A 27,952-nucleotide genomic window follows, 5' to 3' on the forward strand; every position below is an offset into this window, starting at 1 on the left:
GTATGAAGTCAGCTATTACGAGGGGGCATAGCTTTAAATTAAGGGGTGGTAGGTATAGGACAGATGTTAGGGGTAGATTCTTTACTCAGCGAGTCGTGAATTCATGGAATGCCCTGCCAGTAGCAGTGGTGGACTCTCCCTCTTTATGGGCATTTAAACAGGCATTGGATAGGCATATGGAGGATAGTGGGCTAGTGTAGGTTAGGTGGGCTTGGATCGGCGCAACATCGAGGGCCAAAGGGCCTGTACTGCGCTGTATTTTTCTATGTTCTATATCACCTGGTGTGGCCTACGTGAGACTCCAGACCCACAGTAATACGGTTGACTTTCAATTGCCTTTTGAAATGGCATGACTAACAAACTGTTCAGTTGTAACAATCCATACAAGGTCTTAAAGAAATGAAACTGGACAGATCACCTGGCATCGGCCTAAGCACTTGAAAGACAACGGCAGAAACAGCCCTGTTGACCCTGCAAAGTCCTCCTCACTAACAGCTGGGGGCTAATGCCAAAATTGGGAGAGTTGTCTTACAGACTCGCCAAGCCTGACATAGTTGCATTCCCTCCTTAATAGTGTTGTGGGTCAATCCACAATAGGTGGACTGCAGCAGTTCAAGCAGACAGTTCCCCACCACTTTCTTAGGGGCAACTCAGGTTGGGTATAAAATGCTGGCAGCCAGCGACGCCCACATCCCACAAATGAATACATTTTTTAAAAAAGTTAAGATCCTCAATAATTTCTGGTGAACATAGTAAACTCAAGAAAGTTGCATTATTTCTCTGGTAACAGCGCTATAAACTCAAGACCCCATATTATGAAGCAGTACAAAGCGTAAGATTGCAAAAAGATGGTAGCTGTTATGTCTCACTGAGGCAATGTGCTGCCAATTAAGCCCCACAATTCCCAAGAGAACAACGCCTATTTTGAGATGATAGGGAGCAAAATGGATAAAGGTGATTTTCAATATTAATGTTCGTAACAATGAGAAGACTAAAAATTATCTTCCGTATACCCTTTTAGAAAATATTCCACATTAGCATTCATGAGAGTGAATTTTCTTTTCAATTAGTTATAGTATTCACGTTCTGAAGAACGATCACTGGGCTCAAAATGTTAACTCTGCTTCTGATCCACAGTTGCTGCTGGACTTAGAGTTTCTCCTGCAGTTTCTGTATTTGTTGCAACATTACTGTCTTTTCTTCTTTCAAGTACATTTAGCCCTTTTTTGCATTAACATTCTAAATGACTGTCATATGCACCACAATGCAAAGTAATGTCCATTAATCTTCTCATCTGGCCTTTCAGAAAAACATCAAACAAAGTCAACCAGCAACTTGTGAGCACTGAAATTCTCTGCTCCCAATCAGCATGCAAAATTTAATCCTCAATGTTGCCTGACCATAACTCATTTCCTTAACTGCTATATTGTGTAAACCATGGTGAAGTCATCAAACATGAACAGAAGGATAAATTTATTCCATAGGCCATGATACCGCAAACAGACGTAGACATTTTGTATCACTTTCCTAGGTGGAGAGGGATGAATAAAGCAGACCATCATAACTCCACAGAAACTAGGAGCAGGAGTAGGCCATTCAGCCCTTTGAGCCTGCTCTGCATTCAATGTGATCATGGCTGATCTCCTATCTCAATGTCACATTCCCTATTTTCCTCTATACCCCCTGAAACCTTCAATATCTGAAACTTTCTCTTTTTCTTCAATATGCTCAGTGATCTAGCCTCCACAGTGTCTGTAGCAGTGAATTCAACAGGCCGTCAACCTCCCGAGAGAAATGCTTCCTCATCGCTAAACCTAAATGGTCTACACCATATCTTAACACTGTGACCCCGGTTCTAGACTCCCCAGCCAGGAGAAACATCTTTCTTGTATCTTGACTGTCCATCCCGAGTGGAATTTTTTTACATTTCAATCAGGTCCCCGCTCTTTCTTCCAAACTCTAGTGAGTACAGACCCAGTTGAACCAATCTCTCTTCATTTGACAGTCCGACCATTCCAAATATCCGCCGAGTAAATTTTCGCTGCACTCCCTCTATGGCAAGTTTATCATCCCTTAGACAAGGAGAGCAAAGCTGCATACAGCAATCCAGATTCGGTCTTACCAAGGCCATGTATAGCTGCAGAAAGGCATCCCAACTTCAGAACTTAAATTCACTTGCAATTAAGGTCAATATACTGTTTGCCTTCCTAACTGCTTGCTGCACCTGTCTGTTTACTTTCCATTATACATCCACATTTCCCAATATACCACCATTTACATAACACACTGCCTTTTTGATTTTCACACCAAAGTGTATAACTGCACATTTATCCACGAGACTGCACCTGACATGCCTCAACACACACATTCACTTTTCTAGATTGCCCTAACGCCTCCTTGCATCCTCCGCATAAAAAAAAAGAGGTTTGGATTATGCATTATCATTAGTAGAGTTGAAAATATTGCATTTGGTTTCCTCCTCCAAGTTACTTACATATATTGTGAATAGCTGGGGCCCAAGCACTGATCGTAAAGGTACATGACTAATGAATGCCTGTCACCACATAAAAGATCCATTTGTTGACAAAAAAAAAACAAAGTTTCTGGAAAAGCTCAGCAGGTCTGGCAATATCTGTGACGAGAAATCAAAGTTAACATTTCAGGTCTGGTGACCCTTCCTCAGAACTGATGGTAGCTAGGAAAGTGTCGCTTTATATGCAGATAACAAGGCCTGGTGTATGTGGTAGGGGACTAGGACATGGGGAAATTCAGGTCCTAAAATTAATGAACTCAATATTGAGTCTAAGGGCTGCAGGCTCCCAAAATGGAAAAGGAGGTGCTGTTCTTCCAGCTTGTGCTGAGCTTCGCTGGAGCACTGCAGCAAGCCTGAGACAGAGGTGTTGGCCAAGGAACAGGGTGGTGTATTAAAGGGGCAGGCAACTGGAAGCTCAGGGTCTTCTTTGCAGACAGAACATAGATATTCTGCAAAGTAGTCACCCAGTTTACGCTTCATTTCCCCAATGTAGAGGAGACCACATTGTGAGCAGCAAATGCAGTCAACTAGGTTGTGTAAAGTGCAGGTAAAGTGCTCCTTCACCTGGAAGATATGTTTAGGCCCATAGATACTGAAGAGAGAGGAGGTTAATGGGCAGGTGTTACACCTTTGGTAGATGCAAGGGAAGGTGCCATCGGGGTGTGGAGGGGTATTGCAAGTGAAGGAAGAATGGACCAGGGTGATCCGGAGGGAATGGTCCCTGCGGAAGGCAGACAAGGGAGGGGAGGGGAATATGCGTCTAGTGGTGGCATCTCACTGGAGGTGGCAGAAAGGACAGCTGATGATCTTCTGGATGTGGATGCTGATTGAATGGTAGGTAAAGACAAGGGGAAACCTATTGCTGTTGAGGGAAGAGACGGGGTGAGGGTGGAAGTGCAGGAGATGGGTCGCACCCAGTTGAGGGCCCTGTCGACAACGGTGCTCGGGAATCCTTGGTTGAGGAAGAAGGTGGACATCTCGAAGGATGGAATGGATTCTTTACAGGAAACAGGGTGCGAGGATGTACAGTCCAGGTAACTGTGGGAGTCAATGGGTTTACAGTGGTATTCTGTTTTTGGTTTGTCAACCAATTCTCAATCCATACCATACTATTAACCCCAGTCCCGTGTGCATAAAATGGTCGATAAATATAAAATCACCATACAATCTAAATTAGTTTGGGTCCCTGAAGTGTAGCAATATGTTCCAACTATAATCTGCATTTTCACAGTAAACATATTAGTTCACTTGTTTCAAAATTTGCCAGCAATACATGCATTAAGTAAGTATGGCAACTCTTTCAGTGGCTGTTATTTTTAACTTGACTAACGTGTACTTACGCAATTTAATTCCTACTTAATTGATTTTCCAATGTCTGCAGAGTACTTCCTGTCTGGAAGTCTATCAACTACTTATAAGCTTACTCAGAAGGCTGCACCCAACAGCTCTGGTACAAAACGTAAATGTCACCCAGAAAATGCAAATTTACAGGAAGTCTCTTCATAGGACAATGGTACAAAATCAACTGACAAGGAAATAACAAAATTGCATTCCTACACTTTGTGCCCTGTATTACAACCAGAACCCTCCACATTCTAATGATCTACTCTTTATATCCACACTATAATTCACTTTGATTTGGGTCTCAAAACTCCTTACCTTTGACAATGCTCTTTTCTTCTCTGCAATTTATAGATTTTGTTTAAGACTCAAACTTGCTGTTGCATAATCACAACCTGAGTTACCTCACTTTACAGTTACACTTGCCATTTTCAGCGAGATCCTACACGATGAGCTTCAGCCCTCAGCTTATTTTCAATGCTTTAAGGAACATTTTTTATTTGTTCAGAGGATGTGGGCATTACAAGCTCGGCAAGCATTTATTGCCCTTCCATAATTGCCTAAAAGGGTAGTTAAGAGTCAACCACATCGATGTGGCCCTGGATTCACATACAGGTCAGACCATGCATGGATGGCTCTTTTCCTTCTCCAAAGGGCATTAGTGAACCAGATCATTTTTTATGATAAATCAACAGTTATTACATGGTCACTGTTAGGCTAGCTTTTAATTGCAGTGTTTTTTTTAAACTGAATTTAAATTTCACCATCTGTCACATGGAACATGAAACCATGTCTTCTAAACATCAGCCTAGGGTCTGGATTATTAGTCCAGGGACATTGCCACGACACCACTGCATCCCTTAAATTATAATTTAATTGTGATTTCAGCTTTCACGGTTACAGAATAAAATTTGCTATTATGAAAATAAATCTTCTGAGGCTTGTAAGATTTTAATAAAGCAGGGTCAGGTTTAAAACTGTAGAAGATGTTGCAGTCAGTAGAGAACATGATTTTTATTATTTAGTAATGGAGCACAGCCATTGCTGGCTATCCCAGCACTTATCCTAAATCACCCGAGGTGATGGTAGTGTTGGCTAATTGCTTTAAGAAATTAGGCCTCATGAAGTGATAATGATCACACCTAAAATACAAACCTTTCCTAGAAACAGCACAAAATCGCCAACTGTGTTTATAGCAGCCACTTTCAAAGCATTCTCTACCAAGATCAGCAAGGCATCTCTGGCGGACGTGCAGAAGCTGGTGCTGTTTATGGCTGTCGCCACATATGCATTCTGCAAAACAAACAGAACACATTCAAAAAGGTAATTAAAATGCTCCAGAGAAGGAGTTTTCAATCTTTCCACAATAGAATCCTCCAGCAGAGCAATCATTCCACTGCCAATTTGAAAACGTTCCATTGCAGCATCAGTGATGACATTAGAATGACCAAGTCCACAAAAATTGAGCATTTCTATGAAAGTGGTTGTAAAGAATGTACTTTAGCCTTCAGCCTCCACCAATGGTTCAACATTTTCCCCTCTCAGCAGCTCTAATATTCCACTGACTATTCTTACAAGTAAATTGCCCATTGAAAATTATTTTATTGCCCTTGATGTACTTTATTAATTTTCCCTTCTATTGCCTGACAGAAACACTGCAAAAGAGAAATCTTTTTCTTTTTCACCTTTTCTTTATTATAGTTTCATCTTCACAAAGCTGCAAACAAAACACGTCACATGCCATGTGGGCTTGGGTTAGTGGCCTTCGTACTTTATGCAATGCATAAAGAAAAGCATTGCACCAACTGAAGGATTATCAGCAGCGTCAAGCAAAATATTTGGTGTAGATGGATGTGCCAAAGCAGAGGCAAGGGAGCAAGGTTACACAGCTCAAAGACAGCAGGTGCCTGGTTCATTGGATGGGCCACAGGGGACAGAATTGGGAGTCAGAGAATAAATTAGCAAGGGAGTGGAGCAGACATTATCTCATAGCAGGAGCAAGACAAAAGGCAGCAACAGTGTGTGAATAAATGAGAACAGAGATGAAAAAAAAACAAACTTAGCTCATTAATCAAACTGCAATGTCCTTGGCAAAGGAATTCGATTATGGGTTTCAACAGAAGCAGGGAGCTAGTAAAAAATGAAAAACATAAAACAATTTGCAAAATTTGCATGACTAAAGGCTGTAGTGGTTCAAGTAGTCAGTTCACCACGACCTTCATTCGGGCAATTAGAAATAGACAAAGAATGTGGGCTAAGACTGCAATTCCCTCGAAAGAATAAAAACAAATTAAAATAGGTCATCAAGAAAATCAAAGGACTGAAATAACCAATTAGGTAAATAGGCTACAAAAATATTGGGAAATGTATACAGAACAGAATGGGAGTGCACAACAAGGAATGCAGTTCCACAAAGGGCCAGAGGACAACGGTGTAATTGCAGTATCAGGAAAGGAGACAACGGCTTCTCAAGCACAAGCCAGAGCAATCGGTTGAACAATGAATGATGGAGTCAAAGTATTCAGCTGGGCAACGTGATAGGGTGAATGGCTAGCAACAGCTGCTTCTCAAGACTAGAGATGAATAGTACTCCTCATAAATTTTAACCACATCATGGCTGCTTCTCTGGGAGCTCATGAGGAGGCAAAAAAAAAACAAAGTTAACTCAATTTCATAAACTAAACTAATTCAAAGATGTGAAGCCAATTTAGTAGTTTCAGGCAGATAAAGAAAATATTTCAACTGTAAAGAAAAATAAATTAGCTCTAAATTAATTTAACAAGCAAGTTGATAGAAGTAAATTAGAACAGGTTTTCATGTTGGGCTCATGATGTGAGTTGCGAAGTCTTTTAAATCAAGAGGAACTGAAGTCATCTAAATGTAAACCAGTTGTAGCATATCCTCTAGGCTGCAAAGGCTGTTAAAGTGTACTAAATCCTACTGGAGAGTAGTGGCAGGCTACTCCAAATAATGACACAGGGCAGAAAACTATAATGGATATTCATCTACTCAAATTCGTAGTTTGTTTCCAATTAAATTTCAGATAAGAGCTACATGTTCTCCAGAGTAACATACTATTAAAATCAGTTTATGTTTGCAAATTTAACTGACTGCAAAATCCAAAAGTGTAAATTGAATGACCACTTACCCTATTCAGATACAACAGGCACTTCTCCAAACACCAGAGGCAGCACATGCAAGCTTTCAGCATGCATTTTGCGACAGCGTTTTCCTGGACAAAGAAAAATTAAGCCATCAAAAAATCTTCTGTCAGTAGAAATGTAGGTTTCAAACATGAACAGTCACGCCAATATACTACTGAAATTAAAGGTTTACACATTCTGGAAACAACATTTACCTTGCCTTTAAGTTGGTTATGTATATACATGAGGATCAGTCGTGGAATCTTTACTAAAGTGATGATGAAGGAGCCTTTGGCTACTGTTCCTAGATGGTATTTAATCAGTCGACATATAGATGAAAGAATTGGAGTTGCTGGCAAATTACTCTTGTCTCTACATAAAAGGGGAGAGAGATAACAATTGGAATTTGTCTGATCATTTAGGTGGACAGCCATTATATTTCACACATTCTTACAGAACAGCACACGGTCAACTGGGACAGAGTTTTCACCGATGTTTCTTAACCAACATTCAAGGCTTTAAATCACTTGACTGAAGTCATTTGAACTCCCACACTGCATTGCCAATATAAAATTGTTAAATAATTTGGAAAACTCAGAATATGCTTTTTGGGTGGCTATGATTGAGAGGTATGATTTTACATGGTTTGTAAAAGCTCCTTAAATATGTTTCAACACTGATCCTTTAAGAACATAGTGCAACTTACATTTGAAAGAATGCCATCATAGTGTCATAGAGTCATACATCATGGAAACAGGCCCTTCAGCCCAACTCGTCCAAGCTTCCTAAACTGAACTCGTCCCATTTGCCTGTGCTTGGCCCATATCCCGCCAAACCTTTCCTATCAGTGTACTTGTCCAAATGTCTTTTAAATGCTGTAACTTAGCTATGCAATCAAATTTTGCATCAAGGCAATCCAGTCACTGTCAGCAGATTTGTATAAGGATAATGCATAAGTTACCTCAACCATGCAGCTTGGAGCTACTTCCTGATGAAAATCCTGGTACTATTTCTATATGAGGTCAGATGGGAGATTCTGTGGTAACCGCTTGCACAGTTGCCAAGCAGATTCCAATCACACACTGGATACCAAGAGAACAGTGATTACATTCAGGGAAAGTAGGAAAACACAAAAGAGACATCAAGTCTGCATTCAGTGTACAGAGCTCAACAGTGGTGCAGCTAATGTCCCAATGAGACGTCAGTAATGCAGTAGACTGGTGTAGGCATTTGATAATGTAACTTTTAGAAAACACTGCTGACTAATTACCAAGCAACCATCCTAGCCAAAAATGATCCCCCAATCAACACTTCAAAAAACAAAGAGCTTGGCTGGTCATCACATGTTTTGTTTCCAGAGTTTGCTGCATGCAAATTAGCTGCTGTATTTCCTACGTAGTAACAGTGAATGTTCTTCAAAAGTATTTGATTGGCTGTAAAGAGTTTGGGGTTACGAAAGGCCCTATAGAAATGAAAATCTTTCATTCACGTGGAAAGGATCTTAAGCACAGATGAAATCTTAACCAGCCAATGGCAAACTACAACAGCCATCATTCTGGCTAATGATTATATGCAATGGCAGCTCAAAATGACCACTTCAGAAAAATGAGACTACATACAGTGTTTTGTATTCAAAGTCAATTTATACACAGCATATCACAAGCACACTCATACCTTATCATGTGCACGCCAATGTGTGAGCAGGGAGTTATGACAATGGTTCAAATACACTTGCTGAAACCAATCCTGGTTGTTTTGAAACTAAACATAGGGTCAGGGTACAGAATCGTAGGTCACTTCATATATCACAAGTGAACAGTGAACTATCATTAATTAGAAGCATGTTACCAATATCATAAACATATTACTTTTCAGCCAATGTATTGATGCACTTTATCATATCATTAGAATTCAGCAATTAAACACACCAGAAGTTAGAATGACCAGAACCCAGCTAGGCAAAAGTGAGGACTGCAGATGCTGGAGATTACAGTCAAGATTAGAGTGGTGCTGGAAAAGCACAGCAGGTCTGGCAACATCCGAGGAGCAGGAAAATAGATGTTTCTGGCAAGAGCCCTTTGTCAGGAATTTCTGATAAAGAGCTCCTGCCCGAACGTTGATTTTTCTGCTCCTTGGATGCATTTCCAGCACCACTCTAATCTAGAATAACCCATCTACCTTCCCCCCAACCCTACCCTCCCTCCCTCCCATTTATCTCTCAGCCCCCTGACCCACAAGCAATCATTCCTGATGAAGGGTTTATGCCCAAAACGTCGATTTGCCTGCTCCTCAGATGCTGCCTGTCCTGCTGCGCTTTTCCAGCACGACACTCTAATCTCCAGCATCTGCAGTCCTCACTTTCTGCTAGAATAACGCATCCCCATCACAAGGTCAAAGCAATGGTGCATAAAAGTAAAACTGTACCAGAAGGTTTAAAACTTGAGCTTACATATAAATAAATTCCAGAAAAAGATCTAGCAAGCAGCTCTGATTCTACATAAATGGCTGATACCAAGACTGGCTTAACAACTTGGCTGTAGGAAAAGAGTCTGAAAGCATTATGAACTGTTGAAGATCTCTCTTTCCAAGCCAAAAATGCAAACCACACAAAAGGTAAAATGTAGTCTTGTTTACACATACTGCAGGAGCAATGGTAGAAAATCAGTGCACTCAATTTTCAAAACTAAATTCAGTGGATTGAGAAACTAAATTCAATGGATTGAGAAACCTCCTTTGCTGCCTGGAATACAGCCTTCAGACCATAAAGTCAATCACACATAAAGGTGAACCTGAAATGCAAACTTATGGATCAGACTTTGTGTGCATTTTATTGCATTGTCTCTTCAACTTGACTATCATTAATGCCAAGGATGCAAAATATTGACAATATACCACTATACTTCAGTGTGACAAAAGTCAAAATGCCACACCGAAATGCAGAATTGTACAACATGGGAATTACTTTATTACAAAACATCTGCTGCAAATTTTTAAACTTAAAACATGAGAGATAAACATTCATTCAGGTGTTTTACAGAACAATATGTTGCATAGCTAAGTCAAGACAAAAATCTAACTGGGGAATTTTGATTGTACCTTCCCTTTCAGAAAAACTGTTAAATGGATTGTATTTGATTATCAGCACGATGATCAAAGCAATTTGCAGTTTATGTGCAAACTATAAAATAGTTGACATAACTTCACAGCCAAGGAATAGAGGAGTTTCTTGAATAACTAAAAACTATTTATCTTAAAAGCCACAGAACTGGGACAGAATGGTTTGTAAACCATGGTACAACACTTTTATAACAACATATTTTGTATAACTTAGTTTTGTGATTTGAGTCATTCCAGATGTGATTAGTTTCCGAGAGGTCATCTCATACATTGTGTTAAGATCATGCATATGCCTATTGAATGAGCCCACAGTAATTGCAACAAAAGTCACAAAACAAAAGTCTTTTGCAAGAGTGTTTACTGTGCAGAAGGATAAGAAAGATGGAGAACTTGGGGAAATAAATAGTGACAGCTTGAAAAATGTCCATGTTACGGAGGTGGTGGTGCTGGATTCTTAAAATGCATAAAAGGTGGATAAATCTCCAGGACCAGATCAGGTGTACCTTCCAACTTTGTGGGAAGCTAGGGAAATGATTGCTGAGGTATTTGGATCATCAATAGTCACAGGTGAGGTGCTGGAAGACTGGAGGTGGGCCAAACTGGTGCCATTATTTAAGAAACATGGTAAGGAAAAGCTATGGAACTGTAGACCGGTGAGCCCGACATCGGTGTTTGGCAAGTTGTTGGAGAAAATCCTGAGGGACAGGATTTACATGTATTGGGATAGGCAAGGACTGATTAGAGATAGTCAACATGGCTTAGTGAATACAATTTCCCATGCACAAACTTGATTACGTTTTTTGAAGAAGTAACAAAGAGGGCAGAGTGATGGATATGATCTATAAGGACTTCAGTAAGGTGTTTGACAAGCATCCTCATGTAGCAAGGTTAGATTATATGGAGTACATAGAGAACTAGCTATTTGGATACAGATCTAGCTCAAAGATAGAAGACAGAGGGTGGTGGTGCAGGATTGTTTTTCAGACAGAAGGCCTGTGACCATTGCTTTTCATCATGTACATGTGCATATAGGAGGTATGGCTAGCACATTTACAGATGACACCAAAATTGGTGGTGTAATAAACAGCGAATGAGGTTACCTCTGAGTACAATGGAATTTCAATCAAAAGGGCGAACGGGCCAAGGAATGGCAGATGGAATTTAATTTAGATAAATTTGAGGTGCTGCATTTTGGAAAGGTAAATCAGGGCAGGACTTATACACCTAATGGTTAGGTTCGAGGAGTGTTGCTGAACAAAGAGACCATGGAGTGCAAGTTTATCATTCCTTGAAAGTGAAGTCGCAGGTAGATAGGATAGTGAATAAGGCATTTAGTAAGCTTGCCTTTATTGGTCAGAGCATTGAGTATAGGAATTGGGAGGTCATGTTGCAGCTGTACAGGAGATTGGTTAGGCCACTTTTGGAATAATGCATGCAATTCTGGTCTCCCTGCTGCAGGAAGGATGTTGTGAAATGAACAGGTTCATAAAAGATTCACAAGGATATTGCCAGGGTTTGAGCTAGAAGGAGAGGCTGAATAGTCTGGGGTTATTTTCCCTGGAGTGTCAGAAGCTAAGGGACCACTTTGTAGAAATTTATAAATTAGGTTGTGTAGTTTACAAAGTCATGAGGAGTATATATAGGGTGAATAGACAAGGTGTTTTCCCCCACAGTGGGGGAGTCCAAAACACGACAGCATTGGTTTAAGGTGAGAGGAGAAAGATTTAAAAGGCACCTAACGGGCAACCTTTCCACACGGAGGGTTGTGCACGTATAGAATGAGCTGCCAGATGAAGTGGTGGAGACTGGTACGATAACATCATTTAAAATGCATCTGGATGGGTCTATGAATAGCAATAGTTTAGAAGGATATGGACCAAATTCTGACTACTGGGACTAGATTAATTTAGTAATTCTGGTTGGCATGGACAAGTTGGACTAAAGGTTCTGTTTCTGTGCCATACAACTTTGTGACAACCTCAATATACAATAAGATGGCAGGACAGATGAATGTTAAAACTATGAATAGCAAACGGACTTCAATTTAAATGATGTTGCTCTGAAAATGTCTGAATTCATTAAGATAATGAATGGTTTTTAAATAGCTTTGTAGGATTGAGACTTTTTTAATAATTAATGTTTTGACTTGTCTAAGTAAAGGAGGAATGAGATTATATTTTGCTTTATTGTATATACAATACACATTACTATATAATTAATTCTATGAGAGTAAAACACAAACAACGTGCATATTCTTTGTTTGACCAGTCGAGTTGCAAATGACTGTGTTCACAATTTGAGATCATTCAACGGGTCAGAAAAAAGCAAATGTATTTGTTACATACATTTAATTATTAATAAATGGCAGGGAAGATTGCAAGAAATCTGGAAAAAAGATTAAGTTTTCCAGTAAAAAATTTCATTACGAACAAAGCTCCATGAGCAAATACTAATCCTCATTTAGTATTTGTAAGCAAGAACTCTGTGCGGCAGACTGTGTTTAGCTTTTTCTGAATTGATATTAATACTACCGCAAAGTGATGGTAAGAATACAAAATGTACTCACTGCCATTGTACTAATAATCAATTTTAAAATTGAATGGATGTTGGTGAAATTGCTGTTAACAGATCATTAAATCCGGAATTGAACTAGGTTGCGTAGTTTATAGCCACTAAGCATTCAAGTAATTGTTATTAGCTACATCCCCAAGGTTCGGCCATACAATATTGTAGCCTTGGAGACTGGGAAACGCAATATCAATGAGAAAATTGCAATTTGACAGAGCAAAATAAATTTACCCACATCGATTTAAGTACAGACGATTTCGCTTAGCGTCAGGGGTGGGGAAAATGTTGAAGTCAACTAAAAAAAATGGTGAGAGCAGCACACTTGGAAAGCATTAACTGAATTAAGCAAAGTCATCATGTATTTATGAAAGAGAAATCAAGCTCAACTAAGCTTCTAGTGTTTTTGAGGATGTGATGAATGGGATAAGAGAGAACTAGTCAATGGTTGTGCATTTAGATTTCAAGAAGGTTTTTGATAAAGTCCCACATAAGAGGCAAATGGGAAAAATTAAAGTACTTTTAAAGGGGATAATATATTGGCATGGATTGAGAATTGTTTGACAGACCAGAAATAGTGTAGAACTAAATGGGTCATTTTCTAGGCAGTAACCAGTAAGATACTGCAGAAATCAGTGCTTGGGACCCAGCTATTCACAATATAAATAAATGTTTTGGATAAAGGAACCAATTACAATATTTCCAAGTTTGCTAATGACACAAAACTAAGCAGGATTCAGAATTACAAGGAGGATGCAAGGATGTTTTAAGGCAATCTAGACAAGTTGAGTGTGTGAGCAAATGTGAAGCTGTACATTTCAGTGTGAAAATCAGAAAGACAGTCAAGTTCACGTTCCAAGTAAGTACCTAACCCAAATTTAGCTCTGGATTAAATGACCTGTTATTCATTCATAAAACATTCAACTTGTATAAGTTACTACCACAGAAGCTGTGGAGGCCAGGTCACCAAGTATATTCAAGAGAGTGGTAGATTTTTCAGATATTAAAGGCATAAAGGAGTTTGGGAGAAAGCAGAAATATAACATAGAGATAGAGGATTTGCCTTAATTATATTGAATGGCTGAGCAGCCTTGAAGCCAAATGGCTTTTTCCTAGTTTCTATTGTGTTTAATGCCATGTATTACAGCAAAACATTGAAGTCCATGATAACTAACTAATTCTTCTGGAACAATTAAATCAGTTCCATGACTGTACAAGTCAGTTAATGACTCGAGAGCTTGTTGAGATGGGGCATGACTAGCTGGGCTAGTGTTTATTGCACCATCCTAAATGCCTGGAGGGTAGTCAAGAGTCAACGATATTGTTGTGTGCCTGGAGTCACACAAGTCTAGGTAAGGACAGTAATAGATCTCTCCTTAGTGGCGAACCAGAGTTTTTATGACAATCGACAATGCTTACCTGGTCACTATTAGGATGGTTTTTATTTCAGATATTGTTGATTGAATTCAAACACCACCATCCACCATGATTTGAACCCATATTCTCAGACCATTAGTCAGGGGTTCTGGATTAGTAGTCCAGTGACATCAGCACGACTTTACCACACCACTGCTGAGCAATAAACCATGAGGAACGAAGAATTTACCAGGGTAATATCAGAAGAAAGGGAGCATAGAGATTTACAGGAATTAAATCAGAATTTGTAGTTCTAACTCTCAAGAAAGAATGAACAAATTGGGCTCTCCATATGAGAGAAAGGTTGAGGGATGACCAACAGCCTTTACAGTTATGGAGGGGTTACCCAGGTTGATTGGGTTTTGCACCCAGTCCAAAATTTTGGGCCATAAATGCAAGGCACTCACTCATGAAACAATCCTTTAAAGAATTCAGGAGAAGCTTTTTACCAATGAGAAGCTGCAATGGCAAAGATGCTGTCATATAAGTGAGTTGAGGTCATATTGAGGTCAACAGCACAGCTGAGAAAGCTAGGTACGTATATGAGGGGGTAAGGAATAGGAAGATATAAAAGGACAAGATAAAGTAGGGTGGGAGGAGGTCTATGCAGAGCACAAAGATGGACATAAATCAGCTGCACGAAATGATCAGTTTGTAAATTCCAAATGAATCTGAGATGCTTAGATACCTTTATACTTATTGAATTTTGAAGTTTTAAATTGATATCTTTCAAACACAAACAAAAATTTCACATTTAAAGCCAAGTACAAAGATATGAGAGAAAAGCTGGCTAAAGGTTGATTTGTTAAATAAACTAAACGTGGATGGTGGTAAATAAACAGTGGAAACATTCAAAAGAGTCAACTTAGCTAATATTGCTGCGAAGTCCTATGTTTCAATAGAGAGGAAAGTTAAGGGCTGTGATGTTGGAGGGAATTTGTGTACAAATTGGCTAGTACATTACAGCAATGAATACATTTCAAATGTACCTCATTGCCTGTAAAGCACTTTGGCAGATCCTTGGATCCCGAAAGGTGCTTTCTAAGCCCTACTTTTTCAAGAAGGTAAATGTTGAAACCCAAATGTCGGTTTCTGGAAAAGAAACAAACTTACATCTGGTGTATTAACAACATAATGAACCATTTCTCCTCTAAACCTCCAAGTGGTTAAATGTAATTATAAATGACTCACTTCCCCAAAAATATCTTACCGTGTAAAATAATAGGTCACGACAGCTCCAGCCACGGTCATCTGTTGACAGGCCAGTATGAATTCACTGATCCAGATAAGACCAACTAGATGATAAATCCATGTATACTGTAAAGGACCGGAGACTTTAAATTCTATGTAACCTTGAGAGTTTTTCTCAGGAGATCCTATAGGAAGGGACAAAATAAAGGAGAAGATCCATATTAAAGATATGCCTACTTAAATAAAAAGTAAAAATGCTTGATGACTTAAATGATTATCAAGTTGAATAGGTTATGTGAAAGAAACTAAGATGTGCATTTATGCCTTTCTGGTGAGCACTGAACATGTCGTTGTCCTTTACAACTAACAAAATACAGAACTATCATTGAGAATACATATTCATATGCAAAACACTGGAAGATAATGAGTTGTTGGACATTGTTTGGATTAAACAGAATTTTGTTAAGGAATTAAGTCGGTGGATTCACGTGGGCTGTGAGCCACCTACCTATTAAAGGCAAGTATAAGAGATGGGCTGTATCGGTCTTAACTACTGGGAAAACCATATTTTGAAAAGACCATGGGGGCCTCTGTGCTACTGGTTGCCTAGCAACATAGGGATGCAGAAGAAAGTCCAGCATTACCTTCAAACCATGGTTGAAAAACTAACAGCACACACATTATTTTTGCATGCCGTAAACTCTACATGTTTAGATTGATTTTGCAGTCCCACAAGTTTCAATATTTCACTCTGGAATCATTGTTGAAATTTCATAATCCCTTTATGCAGGATCTCCATACATGCTGCCTAGCCTTCCTCAGTTTGTCTTAAAGGTGATCTATCCCTTTCTGATGAAAGGGCAATGTGACTATTTCTAAGAACTTGTAAACATATGAAAGAACAAAAGAATACTCCAAACTTTTCAGTAACCTGCACAAAATCTCTCAGAATATTTCCATTAAATGCTGGAATAAAATCCTTTCCAAAAAGCATTTTTCTGGTTAAGACTTGTCAATGCAAGCTAAAGAAAGAAAAAAAGTTCTGTAAATGTATAGTCATACCTGCAGTGCCCAATAAAAGTAGGACCGTAACCCAATAGACCCAGAATAATGCCAATGCCAGGAAAGTCCAGAGTGGCTGAAAGACTAGAAGTGGAATGTGAACGAACACTTTCCCTGCCACATGGAATAAGGCAATTGTAAGAGCGACTCGCTTCCTCATTATTAGCATTAGTAACAGTAAAATGACCTGCAAAAATGAAATAATCACATATTACATTGCTTCCAGCACACAACTTTTTGTTACTTTGGATACATTACTAGAAGCTGCAGCAGCAGTAGTAACTTCATTTCAATACATTATTTCCCAAAAGTGCTAAATATTAATTTGCAATATTGGTTAAATTCTTCTCAAAAGTTATAACAAGTTGAGCAGATTTTTCTGGAGGGGTACCTTCAACGGCAAATGGAATGTACGGATATAAAATCTCAACTGCATAGCTGAGGAAGAGCAGGAATGGGATTGCCCAATTGCCCAACAAAAGTTGACAAAAATAGTCACAAACCAGGAACCTACACCCCAAGGATTACAAATGAAGGTTAGCAGCTTCACTGATGCAGAATCTGCTTTTGAGGAGGTCCTCTCAATGCTGTCTCTCTCAACTGATCCCACGTTCAATACTTTCCTAGCTAGTCATGTCTAGTGGGACAGAAAGCAATATGTAAAGTCAGCACATCTCCTCCATCTGGCAGTTTCTTTGGGATAAATCTGACAGCGTATGACTTCACTCCCACAGCTTCCACATCAAACACCATCCCAATCACTTTCAAGATCATCTGCCGTCACTTCTTCACATTTCATTAATATAGCTGACAAAATACTTGACCCCCATACATTTATCTCCAGACATGATAACAGCAATAGTAGCCTTGACGGTATCCGAGTGTCACCCTTCACAAAGAATGGCTGCTTCAGAACAGCACCACCCATAACGCTCCTATAGTAAGTCCTGATAACACGTAAACCTGGCCTTGACAAATTTCAATGACTTCCCTTCCCCTACAAGTCCCTAACATATTCATGCCCTCAACTGCAATTTCATCACAGCTTCCCACCCTCTGCAAAAACCAATACAATCCTGCATGAGTCATGACTCCAAATCTGGCCTTGTTTGCCACATCTGCCTCATATGGCAGTTACCAGCAAGATTGATCCCACTGCTAATTTCACAATCCTTTCTGATTGTTTCTGGATTATGTTAATATTTGGAAATTAATCCTTCAGGTGACCATCCTCCAAGGCTGATGTCGGGACAGGCAACAATGCAAAGTGGCCGAGCAGAGGCTGATAGTCAAGTTCAGAACCCATGAGGATGGCTTCAATGGGGACCTTGGGTTTGTGTCACACTACAGGTGACCCCACTACACTATACACGCTCTCGCACACACTTTTCCATACTCACACTCACGCAGGCTTGTCCCCCATCTCACACACTTTAACAAGCTTGCGCACACACTCATACAATCACTCCCTCTCTCCTGCATGCACACACAAATATAAGTCTACGGGGTGAATTAATATTTATAGAATTATATTTACAGATACATTCTATTTTGCTCAAAAAATGCTCAACTAGTAGGCAGTTAATGCAGACAGTCAATCCATGTAATATTTTGTAAATTCCACTTTGGAAATAGAACCAGTCTGACTCAAGATTGGGATACTGACTCTGACCTACACCTTTAATGTATTGTCTGAGCTGAGATGTCACTTTTTTTTTTAAATATAAAACTTTAACTAATCTTGAGAATGTGACTTAAAAGATATTCTGGATTTACACATTAATGAACTGAAACCTGTAACCCGTTCTAAAAGATGAAAGACTTGACAACAATTCAGGCTTGTTAAATGTATCATTTTACTTGCATGACATTGTAATGTTCTATTATAAATTCTGTGTCTTATGGTCCTACACAACAACCACCTGATGAAGAAGCAGCACTTCGAAAATTAGTGCTTCCAAATAAGCCTGTTGGACTATAACCTGGTGTCATGTGATTTTTAACCAATTTCAAATTAGTTTTCCTGTGACACCCACAGCAACATGAATGTAGAAACAGGTCATAAAATTAACATGCATATGAAAATTAATGTATTCTGCAATTAATACATTCGACAGTTATCCAATGAATGCTAAAAGACAATACTCATCCATTGTTACTATTTATTTTACAGTCCAGATTTTATGTGGCTATTAAAATAAGGAAAACCGTAGGAAAATAGAACAGAGGTATTTCGGCAAATGGAATGTTGGCCTCTCTACCAAAGGAAATAGAGTATAGACATAGGGGCACTTTTAACAAAACTGTACAAGACACTAGTTAGACCGCAGCTGGAATACTGTGAAAATTTCTGGGCCTCTTTTCTAAGGAAAGATATACTGGCATTGGAGGCAATCGAGGGGCACTATGCTGAAACCAGGTATGGAGTGACTTTCTTATGAGCAGAGATTGAGTAGTGTGAGTCTGTATTCATTAGAATATAGAAGGATGTGAGGCAGCCTTATTGTAACATACTAGATTCCAAGGGGACTTGACAGGGTAGATGCAGAAAGATGGGTTTTCTTCTTATGGGAGAGCGTAAAACCAAAGGGCATAATCTCAGAATAATAGAATCTCTATAGTGCAGGTAGAGGCCATTCTACAAAAGAACTCTCTCTGAAGAGCATCCCAGCTAATCCCCAGAACCCCACATGGACTTTTATTTAAAACAATGGTCAAATCACTTAACCTGCACATCTTTGGATTGTGGGAGGAAACCACGGCACCCAGTGGAAACCCACGCAAACACATGTAGAATGTGCAAACTCCACACAGACAGTTGCCCAAGAGTAGAATCAAACCTGGTTCCCTGGTGCTGTGAGGCTGCAGTGCTAAGCACTAAGTCCCTGTCATGGTTTGCACTTTTAAAACAGTGATTAGAAGGAATTTCTTCTCTCATTGGGTATGAATCTATGGAATTCTTTACTGCAGAGGGCTGTTGTGGTTCAGTTGTTAAGTATATTCAAGATTGAGAATAACAGATCTTTAATCAGTATGGAATCATGGGTTACAGGGAAAAAAAACAGGAAGTGGAGTTGAGAATTATCAGATCAGCAATTATCTCGTTGAATGGCAGAGCAGACTCAATGGGCTGAATGGCCTACTTCCACTCTTACATCATGTGGTTTATTTTTGAGAGGGCTCAAGAACAATTGACAGGTTATTTCAAATTGCAACAAGTTGAAAACAGATTCTGAATCACATAACATTGAAATTATGAAAATTACTTCCCCAAAGCAATTTGGCAACATTCAAGACAAGAGGTGTAATCTTCAAAATTTAAGCTATCAGGTAAATGCTTCAGAGCACTCTTCTTCGTATCAGAGTTCAAAATGGTAATGCAAATGGAAAATACATTCTTGATTATTTTTAAAGCAAGGTGACTCAAGCCCCTCCCCTAGCAATTTTCCTCCACCCACACCTCAAGTACATCAACATGAACCTGAGAGTATGATAAGTGATATCACTGTAACCACACACCAAGACAGCCATTTACTAAGTATGAACTGAATCAGGCCATTCAGTCCAACAGATCCATGTTGGTGGTCACTTTTCACACTCCTCTGCTCATTATCTCGATCAACGTATCCCTCTGTTTATTCTTCCATTATACTTATACAGATTCTGCTTGGATGAGTCAGTGCTAATCAGTTCAATTATAGAATGTGAGTTCTCCAACAAGTTCAAAGAAAAAAAACTCCTGAATTCGTCAAACCATAAACCAAGTATTGTTGGTGCTGTAAAAAATGGGATTCCAGTTCCGAAGAAGGGTCACTGGACCTGAAACATTGACTCTACATTCTCTTCACAGATGCTGCCAGACCCACTGAGTATCTCTGTTTTTCACCTGAATTCTCTTCTGGATTAATTAGTGACTATATTTGTTGTCCCTTGTTACAACCTTTCCTGCAAGTGGAAACATAATCTTGAATGTCTACTGCACGGAAGCTTTTCCAATATCTTCAAGAACTTAGTCAGATCACCCCTGAATCTTCTCTATCTTGAGTAAACAGCTTCATTTGTTTAATCTTTACTGATTGATATGAACAGCATTAGGCACCTTTCCAGTTTTTCCACACTTAAATTAGTAATGATTAATTTTGAATACATTATGGATGGAGTACTTACTGTAACTACTGTTGCAATAATGGCATATATCAGAAGAGCCTTGCTATTGTCTTCTGCCACATTCTCATCTTCAACTGATTTTGCTTTGGCTGCCTTCTTCTGATCAGCATACAACCACCAAAGAACAGCGGTACCACCTGTGTAGGGAGAGATGGGAGAAGCATTTAGGCAGACAACAAAGTTTGACAATAAAGAGAAAACAAAGCTTACAACTGAAGTTTATGTCTAGAGGGGTTTAGGGCTACAGGAGATCAAAGACAGGAGAGTGCATGGTAATGAGGGATTTGGAAATGAGGAAAAGAATTACAAATTTGAGGTATTGCTAGACTGGGAGCTAAAGTAGGTCAGTAGGCATCCAGTGAATGGAATTTGGTGTCAGCTATGATACAGTAGGACTTTTGTATATATTCTAGTTTAAAGGGAATAGTATATGGGAGGATAACTGAAAAAGCATTGGCATGGTTAAGTCTGAAAGTGACACTATCAGTAAGACTGTCAGCAATAGAAATGGTTTAAACAGGTACAGGGGCAGGTGATGTTATTACTTTCTGATGGAGAACGGTTAGAAGCTTAGCACAAGGTCAGACTGAGAGTAATCTGGCAGAACCAGGAAGATTAGGAGAAAGGTGAGGACTGCAGATGCTGGAAATCAGAGCTGAAAAATGTGTTGCTGGAAAAGCACAGCAGGTCAGGCAGCATCCAAGGAGCAGGAGAATCGACGTTTCAGGCATAAGCCCTTCTCTTCAGGAATGAAGAAGGGCTTATGCCTGAAATGTCGATTCTCCTGCTCCTTGGATGCTGCCTGACCTGCTGCGCTTTTCCAGCAACACAGTTTTTAGAACCAGGAAGATTGCCTACTGAAAGGGACAGAATTGACAGCAGAGTACACAGTGGGGACTGGATGACAATGGATTTTGCTTTTCTCTTGTTTGACGTAAGGAAACTGCAGCTCAATATGGGCAGGTTGACAATTGGAGAACTGTATTTGGTGCTCCCCACCAGATGTGTAATGCTCATCCCATGTTAATTTGAGGATGGATTGAGAGAGCTTGGGCGGGTTGGTGGTGAGGCACAGCTGATGGCTTTCGGTGACAATATTAGAAGATACATCACATGACTGAAGGACAACATATGGTTATGTACAAAAGAAAGGACTCAAAAACGAACTTTTGGACATCTACAGAGGCTATCGTATGGGTGCAATAAGAGAAATGACTGCTGGAATTGATTGGTCTTCAATTGGATCCATTGAGCTAAGCCAGGGAGACAGGGATTGAAGGAAGTCCAGTGAAGTTAAAATTACAAAAATGCATGATATACCAGGGCCCCAGTCACTAGAGGTGTAATTTATGACTTTGATTGGAATTGCTGTAGTACTATGGAAAGACCACACCTTTACATATGATAAGAAGCAGAATTTTTGCATGAAAAATCTTGATTCTTTTTTCTTTTTTGGAATCTAAGCTCATTCCATAACTAGCGGAAACTGAAAAGCACTATATCTGGATCAAATAAATATTCTCTCTTGGAATGGAAAATTAGAAATAGATACAAATGGATCTTTAAAAAAAAACAAGAATTAATAAGCTCAGTTTTAAAACATTCTTATCACTTGTAATCAATCAACTTACCAATTGAACCCAGGATGGTGAGAATTGCAAGGATCCAAACAAGCACTCGGGAGATGTATCGAATTATAACCATTAACAACATCGATAAAACTGTCAAGACACAAATAAATAATTAGGGTACAAGTACTATATAGGATTGAACTTGCAAGGAATTTCAAGTGACAGACAAGGTGAGATTGTAAATGTTGCATTCACCATCTTTTTCAGAAGTAGAGCTTCAGATCCAACTATTATGAAACACTGAATGACACAGCAGACCACTAGCACACTGGACTTCCTCCTCTGGGAAACTGGACTCTAAACAGGGCCAGAAAGAAGCAAGAAAATCTCATGTCCTGCTGTCTCCTTGTAGATATACCCTTTGTTGGATCACTAACCTCCCATTGAGAACCACATTTACCTTTGCATCAAAACTCAACTCTCCTTAGACAGAGGAACACTGCAAGAGGAGTGGGAGCAAAAATTTGGCAATTTGTGAGGCTTTACAAACAATACACTTCAGAGGCAAAATCTCTTGATCTTTGAAAGCAGGTTGGAAATGACTATTTATTCATCATTTCAGAGCACAGGTCTCATTCAGATAAGATCCATTCATCAAACAATACTGAAATCTAAATGGGAATCATGATGAGACTGTACCCGCTCTCACTTGTTATTCTCTGTTACCCTTCTACTGTTTCCACACTCTCCCTTCCTAAGTATTTCCCTCTTTCTAATTATTGACTTTCGTTGGGATGTTACTCATGCTCCCCTGCAAATTAACAGCAGGGGAGGAGTGGAGTGTCAAGCACCTGGGAGTGGTCATCCACAACAAGCTTTCTTGAACTCTTTGTGTGGACGCACTGGTTACAAAGGCCCAACAACATCACTTCTTCCTCAGGCAGCTGAGAAAATTTGGCATGACGGCGAATACCCTTGCCAACTTTTATAGGTGCACCATTGAGAGCATTCTGTCCGGATGTATCACTACCTGGCATGACAACTGTACCATTCAAGATCGGAAATGGGGTTATAGAGAGTGGTGAACTCAGCCCAGACAATCACAAAGGCCAACCTCCCATCTCTAGAATCCATCTACCAGGCCCACTGTCAAGGAAAGGCTGCCAGCATTCTTAAGATCCATTCCACCCTGGTAATGCTTTTCTACAACCACTACCATTGGGGAGAAGGTACAGAAGCCTGAACACACGCACCAGCCGGTTTTGTAACACTTTCTGCCCTCCTGTTGTTAGAATACAGAATGGACTCTCAAACTCTTAACATTCGCCTGTTCCTGTGTTTTTGTTTTTGCCGCTGTTTACCTATTATTTACTATTTATGCTACTTAACTATGTGATCTATCTGTATTGCTCGCAAGACAAGCTTCTCACTGTGCCTCGGTACACGTGACAATAAATTCAATTCAATTCAGTTCAATTCAATTTCCACCCCTTTCCTCAGTCTTTCCCCTTTCACTGTGTTGCTTTGTTCCAGCACTTTTTCTCTTATTTTGCCTGGATGTTGCAGCTGTTGCAATTGCAAAGAACAGAGATTGGACTAAATTCATATACGTTCCAGAATAGAAGCTTCCTTTCACTTACAGACCACATGTTCACAGAGGTTCTATTTTGATGAAGATCTGCATTTAAAAGTTTGACGAGGTCAAATTATACTGAAGTTAGATGATGCTGGCTCATTGATATCAAAAATAATTTAGAGCCTATAGGAGTAGCAGACAGTTTAAAAATCAAAGATTTCCCTTTTAAGATAAAGTAGCTTTTTTTTTCCTCTCAAGATTCTGTGCAATTCACTTTCCCAGAAATTACTGAAAGTTTGGTCTTTAAATGTTTTCAAGCGGAGTTGGACGGATTTTGAAGACCAACGAGTCTACGACTACGGTGGGGAAACAGGGAGGTGGAGGTGAGACCACAACCAGATCAGCCATGATCTTATGAATGTTGGATCAAACACCAAAGGCTAAATGGCTTACTCCTGCTTCCAATTCTTATGTCCCTATATGTTCCAATAATCCCAGATTCAGGGTTAAACTAGTCCTTCTGAAACCTACAAAATCCCTCCCAGACAGCAAAACAGCACTCCAAACATTATAACATATTAGCTTCTCTCTCTATATATTCTCAGATCCAGAAATGGCAAGAGGTTAGAGAGATGCTCAAAGTCAAAGGCATGCAGCATTAACCCATAATGACAGCAACTGGATACAAGCATTGAAATATACAGATATAAAACATATATAACTGAAGTGCATCTAAATTAATTTTAAAAACTTACTTTAATCTTTAGCCACTAAAATTGGAAAATATTTGAAGTTGTTTACTCTAAAACTCAAATGTGAGCTTGTTTGAGGCTAATTAATTATAGAAATGTGCTAAGAGGTCAGAGGAACATGGCATTTAATTTAAGCTTGATTGTTAAGAGAAGATAATAATGAAAAGTTGAGTTTGTGATGGTGCAAACTCAAGTTAACGTTATCCACGTTTTTAGAAGTTAAACAGAAAATAAACATAAATCAAGGAATTTTGTGATATGCATATAATGTGAGCGATTACTGATAATCTGGATCCTGGGAAGCATGGTAGTTTTATTTTTCCTGACATTAACTGCAAAATGTCTTTGAAGCAGACAATGCCTGTGCTTTGAGGCCATACAGAGTGTGTGAGACCATACCCTACTTCAGTGAAAATGAAACATTTCGGTAACACACTGTCCAGAATATGGTCACTGGAGAAATTGGGGGGAGTGACTGGACATCTGAGAATCAGCAAGTTACAGAACAATTCAAAAGTTGCTGACGGATGAGAAGGTATTGAACAGTGATGTCATTCAAAAGGAGAGTTATCCAGAACATTAATGCAGAAGCATGGAGCAAGGGACAATCCAAGAGGGCCAAAGTGTTCTCGCCAGGTATTCCTTCCTGCAGTTGCTGCAGATATTATTCCCCTCTGCCTGTTTGTCCATCCAAGGGTGGAGAAGAAGAAAATTGCTGGAAAAGATTGACAAATTATGCTCAAATATGGTAGCTAGAGGTGCATTTTTATAAGTTTTAAGAATAGATTAAAGACTTGAGCACTAGACTGGAAAACAAGGCACCAGAGGTGACTAATTCCAGATTGTTCTCTGTGCCACATTCTGAACAAGCTGGAAGGAAGAGGTAAGATTAGAGGGCTGCTTGAAGACCTCACATTCTTGAGGCACTGACATAATTTACTGCAATAGAGAAGGCTACACCAAAAGGATAGTAGAAGGCTTACCTCCAACATTATAACCACTCCGAGACTATTGTGCCCATTTTTATCTTCAGTAACACAAAATATTGACACTATACATTTCCTTGACTTCAAATAACCTATTAGCTGCAGATGTACGCGTCAATATTTTTAATTTTAACTAATATTATACTCTGAAATATTCTATTTATAAACAAAAAGATTTAAAGGATTGTTAAAAACCCGAATAGAATCCGAGGAACAGTTATATTTTAACTGATTCCACAAATTAACTGGTCATGGTCAACCTGGCTATGAAGAAATTGGATACTGTGTCTCTTATATAACAATAATAATCATACTTGAGAGATATTTAATTGGCTGTGAAATGCTGTAGGACATTGTAAAAATGGAACCTACAAAGTGAATGCGTTTCTTTCCAACAAGAAAAAGCTCCATTTCTGTTATTTTTCTACTACTTTCTCAAGTAAACAAATCACCATCAACGACACTTTTCCTTAATGGTACTTTTACAAGAAAAACAAGAGAAATGTAGCCTCAAAGCAACGAACTCTAGTTTTGATTCTTTTTGCCCAGTTCAAAAACATTTTATCAGCATGCTGAACCACCTTACACCCCACCTACTTATCAGGCAGAGCTTAACTTACTACTTTGTATTTGGATTATTTGCTGAGTCCACTTTTGCACTTTAAAGTTCCAGAGGCAACACAATAATCATATTGGTGGCTTCTGAATTAGAGAATACATTTGTATAATGCCATTAGTTGTTCATAAAAAGGTGAGACACTGTTATTTTTAATGTTAAGTTAACATCTATTAAAAAAATACAATGCAAAATAAATTGTGGTATATATTACATGGGTGACAATGTAATAAAAGCATTCTAAGTTAAATTTTATTATTTGATAATGCAATGCTTGGTTCAAAATTGTTTCTTTTTAAAAAAGAAAAACGTATTCAAGATGTATTACCTAGAGATAAAAAGCAAAGTCCCACTATAATTTCTTTGCTGGTCATTACTCCAGTAACCACTCTCTGCAAGACACTATTGTCACTGACGAAGGTGGTCAGGGCCTTAATAAAGTTGACATAGCAGACATCTACATCTGGGACACAACGATGGAAGAATGGTATAGGTTTACTAGTGTAAAACAAAAACACAGAAAAAATGGAATGTCAAATTAATATCAACAATGGGGATGAGCGACGACTGTGAGAGGCACATGTACATTTAGAATACTAGGTCTTCATAAGTATCAAACATTTAGGAGTAGCAACAAGTCCTGCTCATTATTAATAAGAAATCAAAATTAGCAAAATCAAAACAAAGCTTTTGCTTTATAGACCCAGCTTTCACTGCAAGGGAATAAAATAAAATTGCTTACAACTTAACATCCATAAAACTCAGTATAAAGGCCATGAAAATGGTATCTATTGATAAATTTTATGCACAACTTTTATATATGTATTCAGTTCCCCATTAGTTCACAGTGACTGAGTAAACAATTGCAGATATTTGATAGAATTCAATTCCATACAAAGCAGTTCAAAGATACTGGCACTGAAACTCTGCCATTATACTTCAGCTGGACCTTTCAGGCCCTTTATTTTCTGTATTGCTCCCCTCTACCTGGAGTTGAAAGCAACTGCTATTGTGCAGTGCTTTGACTCAAATTTTCCGACATGGGTGGTACTGCTTTACCATTACAATGACTTGGAAAGAAACTGCACAGTATAAAGCCAACAGTACTTATGCATGCAACTTCAAAAGGGACTGACCATGTTTGTGATTCAAAATATTATTACTTTTACAGATTCTTGCTGAATTAAATGTTTTTCCTAACAATTCTGAATGGACAATAGAACACATATGGAACACATATAAAATGCAAACACATATGGATATTTAAGCACCAAACTGAGAGTTCAGAATGGCTCCTTCTTTCTTGCATGCTTATTTCTCTTTGATGGGACAACATTGCAATCCTCTCATTTTCACAGTGTAAAGTACAATAGCTGTGAAAGTTTCTTCAGAACATTCATGTCAGGGCCAGCTGGCAACAGACTGGAGTTGGTTGCACACTATTCCATGGACAAATGTGTGTTAATTAGGGACAGCCAATGTGGATTTGTCAAGGAACATTCATGTTTGACTAAGTTGCCAGAGCTTTTGAAGAGATACCAAAAAAAGTGTTAGTGAGGTAATGCTGTTGACCTGGTATACATGGACTTGCAAAAAGACATTCAATATTACCACTCAGACTTGTGAAAAAACATTATAGCTCATGGAATAAAAGGGACAGCAGCAAGAGGATACAAAATTTACTAAGCGATATGAAATAGACAGTAATGGCTAATATCAATCAGGAGAACTTGAGGACTGCAGATGCTGGAGATCAGAGTTGTGTGTGTGTGCTGGAAAAGCAAAGCAGGTCAGGCAGCATCCAAGGAGCAGGAGAATCAACGTTTCGGGCATAAACCATTAATGGTTACTTTTGAGCTGGAGGAACGTTATACTGGAGCTCCCCTGGGGGTCAGTACTGGGATCTTTGCTTTCCT

The 27,952-nt window shown here is 39.1% G+C and overlaps 1 protein-coding gene across 1 annotated transcript in view; it reads right to left on the reverse strand.

The window, feature by feature from the left end:
* LOC122562581 (choline transporter-like protein 1) overlaps nt 1-27,952 on the reverse strand; it is a 75,244-nt gene that overhangs the window by 12,771 nt on the left and 34,521 nt on the right. Inside the window, exons 6-13 of the mRNA XM_043715544.1 lie at nt 26,365-26,534; nt 22,167-22,256; nt 20,536-20,672; nt 16,369-16,555; nt 15,326-15,491; nt 7,233-7,389; nt 7,023-7,106; nt 5,030-5,167 (exon numbers count right to left, since the gene is read on the reverse strand). Of these exons, the coding sequence (XP_043571479.1) occupies nt 5,030-5,167; nt 7,023-7,106; nt 7,233-7,389; nt 15,326-15,491; nt 16,369-16,555; nt 20,536-20,672; nt 22,167-22,256; nt 26,365-26,534 (1,129 nt within the window). The remainder of the gene's footprint in view (nt 1-5,029; nt 5,168-7,022; nt 7,107-7,232; nt 7,390-15,325; nt 15,492-16,368; nt 16,556-20,535; nt 20,673-22,166; nt 22,257-26,364; nt 26,535-27,952) is intronic.

The sequence above is a fragment of the Chiloscyllium plagiosum genome, chromosome 2 (assembly GCF_004010195.1).
Source record: "Chiloscyllium plagiosum isolate BGI_BamShark_2017 chromosome 2, ASM401019v2, whole genome shotgun sequence".
Taxonomy (NCBI): Eukaryota; Metazoa; Chordata; class Chondrichthyes; order Orectolobiformes; family Hemiscylliidae; genus Chiloscyllium; species Chiloscyllium plagiosum.